The sequence below is a fragment of the Cyanistes caeruleus genome, chromosome 2 (assembly GCF_971803275.1).
Source record: "Cyanistes caeruleus chromosome 2, bCyaCae1.hap1.1, whole genome shotgun sequence".
NCBI classification, from domain to species: Eukaryota; Metazoa; Chordata; class Aves; order Passeriformes; family Paridae; genus Cyanistes; species Cyanistes caeruleus.
The window spans coordinates 111,412,345-111,424,458 of NC_141702.1; the positions used below are offsets into that span (position 1 = coordinate 111,412,345).

At 37.3% G+C, this 12,114-nt stretch overlaps 1 protein-coding gene across 16 annotated transcripts in view; it reads right to left on the bottom strand.

Annotated features, from left to right (window-relative positions):
• WDPCP (WD repeat containing planar cell polarity effector) overlaps positions 1-12,114 on the bottom strand; it is a 147,560-nt gene that overhangs the window by 94,346 nt on the left and 41,100 nt on the right. For all 16 annotated transcript variants that reach the window (XM_023923241.2, XM_086879147.1, XM_086879156.1 and 13 more), the window contains 4 exons: positions 7,887-7,971; positions 6,184-6,228; positions 2,833-2,903; positions 2,523-2,582 (listed from right to left, as the gene is read on the bottom strand). In XM_023923241.2, coding sequence (XP_023779009.2) covers positions 2,523-2,582; positions 2,833-2,903; positions 6,184-6,228; positions 7,887-7,947 — 237 coding nt within the window. In that variant the 5' untranslated portion in view covers positions 7,948-7,971. The remainder of the gene's footprint in view (positions 1-2,522; positions 2,583-2,832; positions 2,904-6,183; positions 6,229-7,886; positions 7,972-12,114) is intronic.

Here is a 12,114-nt window from a genome sequence, read left to right on the forward strand (position 1 = left end):
GCACATTCTTATTACAATATAAAGGGAACTGCTCCTGGTTCAGCTACAGATATGGCAGATTCAAATATAAACATCATTTAATGAAAAATGGGAAAATGTGGCTGTTAAGTACTTTAATTTCTATAAAGAAGTTTATTTGACATTGTATTACTACTAAAAACAGAGGAAAAATAGATACTATAATTAAAACAATATGCTCAAATTTAGCCCCAAACACTGAAATTATGAAGATCAGGGTAATTTCCTACATGTTCTTCATGCTGTTTGTCTGACACATTGCTGTAACTCTCCAAAGTTAATGCAAATACAGACTCTTCCCACTAGCTCTGGTATTCATCCAAAAAAGGCTGTGAATACAGCAGTGTTATGCCACAGATGACACCATTGCGTGGTGAGCACTCTCTGCTGAAACAGTTAATTAGTATTCAACTTAGAATTAAAAAATAAATATACAACATCTTCTCCAGAAGCTTCAGAACATTTGCATCAAAGAGGAACAGTCCAATTATTGCTGCCAAATGCTCAAAGACAGATGAGCAGCAGAAAAACAAACCATCTGACATCAAAATTGATAGAAGACAGCTTTTCTGTTCTAGACTCTTCCAAAAGATTCATTTTTCTCTATTTTATTTTCATTTGTTGGAGGTCTTTTATTTTCAGGAAGACACAAAGTGGAATAACACAATTGTTTTGGCAAAACATTCTAACCCTTGTTAGAAATTTCAATAATCAGTCACTATTAAACAAAAAACATTTTGTTTTGTGATTGAGAAACCAAGAGCAGAATTTAAGGACAGAGAAATAATTATGATTTTATCTATAACTTTCATTCTGGTTATGTTATAACCTATACCATCACTTATAGTCTGGTCTTAGAAGCCATCTGAAAAAACACCCCAAATATTCAATTTATTAAACTACTGCTTTACATGGCTCAATACCTAATACTTTAAGTTGAAAACACCCATCTCTTTTCTTTCCCATCTTGTAGATGAAATAAGAAATAAATTAAATTGTATTTGTCTCATTCATGTTGATGTAAGCCTGAAATAACTTAGAGGATGTGAAGTCAAAAAATAAAGAGTTTTATACAGAACTGATAGTCAGCCAAAGGTGTTATATTGTAAAGGCAGGAAGACACATGTTGGCAAGAAGTTTACTTTTCCAAAATATGTATTGCACACATTGCAGGTGGATGCTGATGAATGGGAGGGGAAGGAAAATGGTAAAGGGAGAGTGGACAAGGAAAGCAAATGAAGAGACAGCAAACTGGGATGCAAATGAATGCATGCACAGCTAATTGACTTGGTATTTCTTAACCAAATTCCTTTCCTAATCAGAACAATAATAACAGGAAAAAATGATTCCCCCAAATTAGCAATTAATATTTAAATCAGCTCTAGAAGATTAACATTCACAGATACATACTATGTAATTTGTATGTGAATGATATACATTTACTAGTAGTGAGATCTGATAGGCAAATGTGGCTTAGACAATCATATTTTTATTATTGATATGAAAAGTCTACATAGCATTTGGCATGTCAAGCATTTAAAAATTTTGCTATTCCTAAAGGCATTTCTGGAATTTTAGCTGTACAGTGTTTGGATATTTAACAATCATTCTGCTGACACACATTTGGAACTACTTGAATAAGAAGAAAAACTTATGAGTCTGAAAAAGCATAAAATTTAGAAGACAAAGTTCCTTTTTTGAAACAGTAATATTGACAAGTATTCCCCATGCCAAAGCAATTTCAAATATGATGCATTTCCTCATGAAGCTTGTATAAACATATAAAATTCACTACATAAGTTTTTCAGAAGAAGCACATGATTATGGAGCACTTAATTTTCAGCTTCCCTCTCTGCCCTACTGTTCTGTTTTAGCAAAGATGTGAAAAAGGGTTTCTTGTACACAAAATGTGGAACTCATATAGCCAGAGAACATAACTATTTGTGTGCCACATGTCACAATATCTTTTATTCTGTAACTTGATTAATGATCTAGTTGGTTTAGAGTTATAGCTTCCCTTCCATATTACACAAGCATAAAGTAAAAAAGATTTGTGACAGCTATGTAGATAATTAAGACATAAAAATAATAAAACACAGATTCCAGACCAGCCTATATATTTTAATACATAGCTGCTCTCTCAGCCTGCTATTTTGAGGTACAGGATGTTTTCAGTTTCCCAAAACAATAATGGTAATAATAACAATAACAATAATAATAGTCATCATTATCACCATCATCATCATCATCATCATCATCATCATCTCACAGAATCAAAGCCTTTTAATGTAATTTCTTTGTGTTGATAAACCCCAGGCTTTTTATTTAAAGCATGTTTTTCAGGGTAGAAATTTAAATAAAGCAAATTTACTTAACAAGGGCCCACATATTAAAAAAACTCCAATGACTTTCTGTGTTAACATTTTAACACTACTGCTCCCATCGCTGAATGGCTGCTCAGCACCACTGACTGAACACTGCAAGACCTTTTGATGACACTGTACCTGACAGGTATGTTTGTTCTTCCATTTGCTCAGCACACATGGACTGTTCTGCATTAAGTCCTAAAGGACAACAGAAAACAGAGAGTGGAGTTGGCAGCACACATTGTCACTATCAGTTAACAGACTTCTGATTTTCCAGTTTACAGATGAAAAATGCCACACAAAGATGCAGCTGTTTCAGAAGAGCCCACCAGACAAAAGCACATTTATCATCCCTGGGAGAGTTAGATCTTTATGAAAATTAAAGCTGTTGAAAGAGGTTTGAAAACCAGATTAGAAGTTGCTGTGCTTGAACCTTTCTGAACCCTACCTCTACCTCCTTGAGAGCATCTCGCAGTTTGTCCGGTCGCTTGGTTTTCAGGATCCAAGGATAATCTCGAGCTGTCAAATGAAAGTGAGGGGAAAAAAAGAAAGATGGTAGAGAAATATGTACATATAAGTGATTGTATGCATATACATGTGTGTGTGTGTGTGCAAACATATATTTATATATGTCATATTAAAAAGTTCTATGACTTGAACTTCCTTTTCTGCAGAAACACAAATCCAAGATTTCAAGGAGTTACCTTACATGTGAAACTTACCTACAGCTGGAAGGAAGTGGCCATGGTTTCTACTGTCAAAGGATCTGTTTTCAGAAGGCCCAATCACAGGAACAGTTGGCATGCTCTATCCACAATGACCATGATTTCCCGATGGCAATTGTGTGCAGAGCTTACCCAGCTGCTAGGCACTTGCAGTGAAAAACTATCTGCTGCTCAGTATATTAACTCAGTTTCAAGTTTCAAGCATCCTAAACATATTCTAGTCTTCTGAACTAACATTTCATTGCCTAATTTTAAAAAGCAGGCACTAACATGTCTGCAAAATATATATGCATGAATATATGCATATATAGAAGTATTAACAATAGGCAAATGTGAATGCCATAACTTATGGAGTCTAGTTATTTACAGGATGTTCTTGACAATTTGGTCTGAAGAATCTGCCAAGTCAAGCAAAGAAGAAACTGTATGACTGCTGAAGTCTTTTAACAAATTTATTAGTGTTCAGCACACTATTGTGAAAATTCTGGCCTAATACATTAATTCTAGCAACCGGGAGGCAAAACTTCCTCTGGAGTTGCCAGTAATTGGTTTGTCTCATGGCTGAGAATCAGGCTCTAACAACTTGTGAAATTTCTTCATTTAAAAGTGAGCAGTTTTCTGTTCATAAGTGTACAATAAAATCATGAGAAACTAGAACACATTGTTTATAATCTATTCCTATTTAAAGGAAACCTGATGAAAAGTTTTGAGCTCCAAGCTGTCAGTTTGGATGCCAACTTCCAGACTGAATGACTTAGCAGTTATGCTTAAACCTCCCTGCAAAAAGGAGCTTACAATAGAAGTGCTATATAGTGAAAAAATGAAGGATTTCATATATCAACAAAAGAGGACACCAGCATACAACTTCTCTTTGTGTTTCACTGGACTGAAGCCAGCGTTGGTGGAACTGTTATGATAATATTAATTAGGCATGTAAGATCACATTTTCAATGGTGCCTTCATAGATACTGGAATATTTATCCACATATGCAAAATGGGAAATTGTCTGTAGAGATACCAAAGTATCTGTAGAAATCAACAGCTGTGAATAAAGTTCCCCAGTGCTCCTCTTTCCAAAATGGGCTGTGCAGGCTTTGTGCTGGGGGCACCCCTGCATTCCCAAGGACAAGGAGCAGCAGCTTGAGCTCCTTTTGCCTGTCACACATGTAAAAGGCACCACTGGGGCTGCTGGTGACAGGATTTATCTGGGCCTGCTCCTCCTTTCACACATGCAGCCCTGTATGATAACACTACACTGAGCACATGTGATGCAAACCTGGGAGGCTCCTTCCTGCCTGGAACCCTCCCTCAGCTCCCCACCTTCCCAGAGCTGCACTGATCCAGCCTTACACAGCATCCTCTGCAGCAGGTATGGATCTGCCACATGGCAGCAGCACCTTCACACCCATCCCCAGCAGGGCTTTAACCTGCTCCAAACACACCTTGCAGTGATGGGGAGAACTAATCCTTCCAGAACATATTTTGCCTTCATATGCATGCACAGTTCCATGGGAATTTTCATTTGTTTAAGCTAACAGCATCGACATTGCTCTGTGAAGTTGTCTAAAAGATCAATTAGATTTTTCAGAGTTGTCATGTAATAATGTTTGACATTAACAAATGCTCTGAGCGATGTAGGAGTTGTAAAACTCGAGCTGAAGAAAAGTTGTATTAATATAAAAATCTTTTAACTGTCACAGTACTGCTCTGTGATAGCATGAACTGAAATTGCTTTTAACCAGGTAATGCAGGGACAGTGTAAATGTTCCAAAGCTGAAGGCAAATGTTTCCAAAGCAAAGAAGGCAGCTGATTATTAATCTGGAATTTTATTTTGGATGAAAGTATTTTAGTTACAATTGCCGGTTTTAAGCCAGTTGGTGTTGCAAGTCAAGAGATGATGGGGAAAATGTTTATTGCTCATCTGCTAAGTAAATTTCATAAGGAAAAATCTGGATTATTTCTGTGATTCCTTTTGACAATGGACTTGAAAAGCAATACACGCTACCATGCTTAGCGACAGGAAAAAAAAAAAGGGATTGCAAATATACCAAGAAGGAATAATTATAAATTTTCAATTGTTTTGTGCTGTGTAGTTCTGTGATCATCAGTCTTAGCTGACATGTGCAGAAAGTTACATTGGAAGCAGCCTGAGGTTATTTTAATGCTCTTCCAGAGGCATAACCAATCCAAATCTGCCATTTGATCTTACTGTAAGAAGAAACTCAAAAAATATCCTTACATTCTGCTAGCTTTTGCTTCTCTTCTAAGTAACTGTGCCTCATCAGTGATGCAAGGGAAAGAGGATGGAAAGATGAATTAATCCCTACAACCTCTGTCAGCAAATACTAATATTAGACAGAGGGCTGTCCCTGTTGGATAAAACACAGACATTTCCAAAAGAATCAAGGCAGCCCCGATGCCTTCACCCTGTAAGGCAGGTATCTCAAATTCGCAGAGCAAGAAAGGCAGTCCCAGCCGCACGGGTGGCATCGCCGAGCCGCAGCCGCAGGAGGTGAGCCGGGTCCGGCGGTCCATCAGCACAGGCACGGGGTGAAACAGCACCGCGACAGGCGGAAAGGGGGGGAAACTCCAGCCCCACAGCCCCTTCGGCCCGTGGGGAAACCTGCAGGATTGGCAGGATTAATCGGATGGAGGAAATGGATGGCTCGGCCCGGAATGGCCATTGCGGAGGGCAGGCAGAGATGCCCTCTGCTGGGATCCCGGCGATCACCTGGCCGTGCGCTGGGCTCCACACAACACAAAATCTCTTAAAACCCCTAAGAATCCAGAGTGTAAAAAATCCCGCAGAGGTTTCTAGTTACATAACGGTTGGTTTTATGTGAATATTTTTTTTTTTATTTTATTTTTTCTTTCTGTGGTTTAAAAAGTTTTTTAATTTTCCTACATAAGTTTTGGGAGAGAACTCTTTTCTGTGTTTCCTTACTCCATAGAAACACAAAGGTATATACAAACAAGAAATTTGAAGCTGCATTTTTAAGAGCAAGCAGTTGGTGTCAGACATTGAATATCCCTAAGTTTTGTTTAGTTACAATTATGGTTATTTATATTTTACCTGGTTCTTTCTTGTCACAGTACTGGTGGATGCCAATGTCTTCATCTGTACAATTAAATGGAAATACATTAAATTATGGATGTGGGACTAGAAACAGAACACAACTTAGAAAGCAAGGTTCAGCACCTCAATTTTTGCCTGCTAAAGCAGGGTTCAGTGTTAAAATACAAGCACAGTATATAGCCTGAATACAATTGGGACTTTCAAAAACCAGCAGAGAAGGGATGAAGAAGGATGTGACAAGCCCTTCCATTTATCTGGAGCTGTCGTTTCCCTTACATATGCTTAATTCCCTTCCAGCTGCACCAAAGCATTTTTACCACCTTCCTAATTAGCATATTTTGTGTTCTTTCACAAGAAGAGGATCATAGTGAAAACTGTATCTTGGAATAACTTTAAAATGTTTCCTGATGACTGACACAGCTGAGCTAAAGACAATGGGTTGGGGTTTTTTAAGATTCATGAACTCATAAAGCTGCTCTTTCAAAGGACCCAATATTCTTGATCTACAGGTATTATCATCTAGCTGGTTCCTGTGGCAAAGAAATTTGGATATTTCAGCTGCACAGGGACTGCAATCCCACCAGTCAGTTGCTGATATGGCTGACAGGTAAACATGGCAAGCTCCATTGGGCAGGTCTAAGTACAGCATTAAGTTGCATTGTTTTAAAATAATTAGTTTGTCACTGCATCCATGTCCTCCAAAAGACAGACAGGGGTATTCCGTGGGGAGAAATTCCTTACATCAAAAAATAATGTAGGAAGCCACTGAAAAGGCAAGCAGGTTTTAAACCAGGACATCATCCTCCCTTCTGTCTCAAAATTTTTGAATGAGGAAACTAGGCAATGAATAAATGGAAGCAAGATGGTTAAATGTGGAAAATAGGCACAGTACTCCACAGCAGAGCTTTAGATACAATAAATCACAACAGTGTTTTTACTTAAACCATGATATTTTTTTCTATGAAATACAGCTTTTAAGTTTTTTATGTTATTATTGTCAACAGTTCTCACACAAAGATAGGATGTCAAGGCACACTGAGTCAATATTTCAGTAATAACATTCAGCTGCATACCAATGGATTATTCAAAATAATATTTCAATAAAATTATTGTATGGTACAATTAACATGATGTGTCATAAATAATTTTTTAATATAGTCCACTTATAAACCAGTGGGGTTTTTTAGAATTATATTTTAGGAATAGCAAAGCAAGATGAATGAAGGTAACTTAAACATGGCTAGGAATTAGTCCTATGTCTTTTGGAACAATCAGTTAATAAGACCAATGTATCCTTGCAAGTATGAAATTTCAAGTAATCATGCAAAATACCCAGAACACACAGTAATCTTTTATTTTCACATTGAGTACAAATCACAATGTCTCTGCAGTTCACTTGACTGTGGATCATTCACCCAAACTAGTCATTAAACTGAAGCTCACAGTCAAGTAGGCCACAGCTTCCCGAGAAAGAAATGTATCCAATCAATATAATCTTAACATTTTTTTTACTTGATAGGATGCTCCAGTTCCATGACACAAAAAGCAAAGAAGCTGACCAAATTCAAACACTGTATTGCTGCTAATTTTCGTTCTCCCAAGTACAAAAAACACTTCATTCTGGTGTTCAGAATTTTGTATTACTTTAATTTCCATCAACATGCTCTGATGATTTGTTTTAGTAACAGAAAACAGCTCACCTCTAATATGTAAGTTGGTCTTCAAAGACCACAGAAACATCTCAGTCAGGCAGAAGGACATCTGGTGATATATGGAGCCTTAGCACTAGCAAAAGAATGAAAGGAACTGCATGAGCCAGTTTCTTACCCTCCATCACCAGTGAAATAGTGAAATGACAAGTATTTTGGAATATAAGTGCTAGAAGAACCTAGCACTGATGGTATTTTGTTGTATGTAAGCTGTAGCTTTTAATTGCAATTTAAAATGAATAATGCATGAGGAAGAATAGGATAAGTAACATAATATGAATGCATACACATCAAACACAGAGAGAAAGCAACAATTCTTTAAATGTACAATTGCTCTCACTAAAGCAAATAACTTTGTGCTTGACACTTCTAGTATACACATTATCATCTATTTTTACTGTATGGTTATCACCCTGACATGCAAAACTGAGTCCACTACTTAAATATGTGGTTTAGATATGAGAATTTGACCTTCAGGCCAAATCCTTTTAACTCTACATTAAGAAGTGTCAGTATAGTCAAGAAACAATTTTGAACACAGTATTTGCAGTTATATAATAATAAACACATGTGTATATATATATGTAATATATATTATTTCTAATTATTTATATATATATATATTAGTTATAGTGTCAAAATAAATTACATCTTTCTAAATAAAAAACTCCAAACCACTTAGAATATTTATCAATTAGAACTGACAAAACAATAGATGTGAAGCATATAGAATATGAGTTGAAGTATTATGTACATTGCTATTAAATGCTTGCTAAGCTTTTTTAAGCAATCCCTTTGAATATTCCCAGAGGAGGACATGTAGTGTTTCAAAAGAGCATTGGGAATTCTCCTAGACACCGTAACCAGCAGACTCCCCTGAGTGATTTCCTGCAGTGTTGTAGTCATAAATGGGCCACCAATCAATTATTTTCACTTCTGCTAAACCTGGGGACCTACTGAAAGCTGGAATGAGCAGAGGTGTTTACACAATGCAGCAACCTTTAGAACCACTGCTAGTATGGTACTATATTTAATTTTATTTTTTTTTAAGTAGTATCCTCATTTGGTTCCCATGAGTGCCATTTAGATAATGAATCAATTCAGATAATAATGGCAGAATTTTTATCACGTAGAATATCAGACCTTTATGTCAAGAGTGCTACCATGAAAAATATGTGCAAGAATCTCAGGTAGCACTAAGGCAGCTGGGAGACCTTGAGGTATTATCACTCAAGCTAATATTTATGTTTGAAGAACTGCCTAATCCACTGAAATAGCACCAAGTGGAAATAGCATTTTCTTTCCACTGATCCCCAAACGTACAAAAAGTCTTGCTGACTTAGTAAATCCCATAGTTCTGTCAAAAAAACCCCACAAAAACAAAACAGAGGAAACAAACAAAAAAAGCTCACAAAAAAAGCGCACATACACCACACACTTAGTAAAAGGAATATACCTTTATCTTAGGTAAGAATGAGGTTTGGAAAAAAATGCAGGATTAGAAGCATGGTGGTCTGTTGAGCGTAAGAACCATTTTTGGTATAAATATAATTGAGGGCAGCCCCTCTTTTATTATGTGGACTAAAGTAAAAGGAGATTGTATGATATAATTTTATCTGTTTTCTCACTTTTTACTTACTTAGCAAGTGAAACAAAACTTGCATTCCCCAGGGCTCATAGATCCTAGATTAGAATCTCTCACTAATGGGAAGTGATCAAATTGAGTGAGCTTTTCAAAATCCTATCATGGCTTGACTAAAAACCCATACACCTTCAAGTGGCAAATGATCTGCTCAGCAGGAGAGAAGGGACATCTTCCATGAAGCAAAATGTGGTGGGGTGACCCTGTCTGGACATCAGGTGCTCTCCAAAGCTGCTCTTTCTCCTCTGCTCAGTGGCACAGGAGAGAGAAAATAGAATTAAAGGCTGTGAGGTGAGATAAGGGCAGGGAGAGATCACTGACTGTCTCCTATCATTGGCAAAAAAGACTTGGGGAAATCAGTTTAATTTGATACTGAATAAAATAGTGAGAAATAAAATAAAATCTTCTCCCCACTACCAAAATCTTACTGCACAAACCCAAAACATAAGGTAAGACTAGAAGACTTTGGCATGACAGATAATCTAACATAAAATGCCTAAATTTTTCCAAAGCTCTTCTATGTAGGCTCCATGGACACTTCTAATTGTGTCCTCCTATTGAATATAAAGCCACCAGGAAAGCTGAGTGCCTTCCCACTTAACAGGTCAGAAAAGAATTCCAAATCCTTTTTTTTTATTGTCAGACACACAGAGGGAACTTGCCAAAAAGCAGAAGCAAGTTTTCAACTGGGCACTAAACACTCAGTGTCCAAGATGCATACTTTTAAGAAATTTTTTCCTCAAAAATGTGAAAAAAATAGATTTTGTAAGAAAATGTTAAAAACTCAGACTTCTAAAGAACACCCTTTCAATTCCACACTGAATAATGAAGAGGAAGCAAAATTCTCTTTGTAACTAAAAAGAGATATTTGTCAATTACCAGAATCTTGAGAGTTTATATATTTTCTTCTCCCTTTCCTTGGACTCTGAGCGCTCACTAACCATTACCGGAATGCTTGTTACTGTTCCAGTGAAAATGGACAACTGCCCAAAATACTGTTCCAGTCTAACAAACTCCAATTTGAAATACCTTCTGATTAGTAACATTCTACAGTAAAAATAAAAAAAAGAGAGAGAAAATTTGCTTCTGTAACAAAATATGGCATTGTCAAGTCTGAGTACTTTTTTCAGAGGAATTATTATTTCTTCTTCCTTTTGAAGGAATACATGCCAACTTTCAGTGTTATGCAACTATGTCTCACCATTTCCCACATCATTATATTCCAGCACAATGGGGATGAGGATGATGACGACAAAGTGATCTTTTTGTATTTGAAAAGTGCCTCTCACAATTTACAATATTCCTTTTACTCCACAAGCTGGGCCCTGCTATTGCAAAGAAGGTAGGTGTGAAAAAATAGAAAAATTCCTCCCATGGAGCTTTAAGCACTCTATCCCTCCCTCTTTAAATTTGATTAGAATTCAGAAAAAATGGGTTGAAATAACTCTTCTGTTAAGGTGAAACTGGAATTCAGTTTAACAGCTGGTTCTTTTTCTGGCTCATACAACATTTACTGTCTGCTTTCACAATACAACAGGGATATTTTAGTGGTTGCAAAAGCTTACTGACAAATGGAGATGTTTTGCAATGGTCAGCCTGTGCCAGTATCTGCATGAGGATTGTTTTGTCTTAAAAAAATCTTCAGTTTGGTAACTATTCATACAGAAAATAACTGCCCTGCCACTTTATAACATCAACAAATGCTGAAATTGATACCAAGAGTCCTCTCCAATGCCTCCAATATAGGTTGTCATGACAAATAATTAGTAACTATGCACTGCCTGAGTGATCCATGGCACTGGTGCTACATTTCTTCTCTTTCCAGATCACCTGGGAGAGTGGTGTGCTTGTGAAAGGCAGGGTTCAGCTCCCAAGGTGAGAGCATCCCAAAAACACCTCTGAAAACATACTAGGAGCAACCTAGAGCTAGAGAACAAGGGATGCTGACAACAACAGACCATCTGAACCTTGAAGTTCAGGTGTCAGTAGCATGGCTCAGTGTGACAGCACTATCCAAAGTGTCCCTGGAAGAGTAAACCCTGTAGCTACCATGATACAGGGCAGCCTGTAATGCCTATTCCATTGAAGGTGGGCCCAGGAATGAGCTCCCAGAAAACCAGCATTCCTAGTGAAAGAGCAGTAAACAAGGGGGATCCTGTCCAAAATATTGACGTTGTTTGGGACACGCTCCTAGGAGTGGAAGCAAGGTAAAATACAAAGCCAGTCAGGAGCTGGTCCCTCTATGCCACAGCAAAGTCACAAAACTGCTGCAATGGTATCCATACATGTATTAGATGAGGTCCTTCAGATACGGGGTTGGGCAGAGGTTACAGGACAAAATATCCAAATAAAAGAAAACACTGTAGAATCCAGTTCCACTACTTACATGTCATCAGTTTTTCTTGGCAAATAATACAAAATCAGGAATTATTTTATAAAAATTGTCATGGGCCACCCTTTTGTGTTCTCCTATTTCATGGAAATACACAATCATAGAATATCCTGAGTTAGGAGGGACCCACAAGGATCATCAAAGCTCAACTCCTGGCCCTGCATGAACTCTGGTGAGCCTGTTCC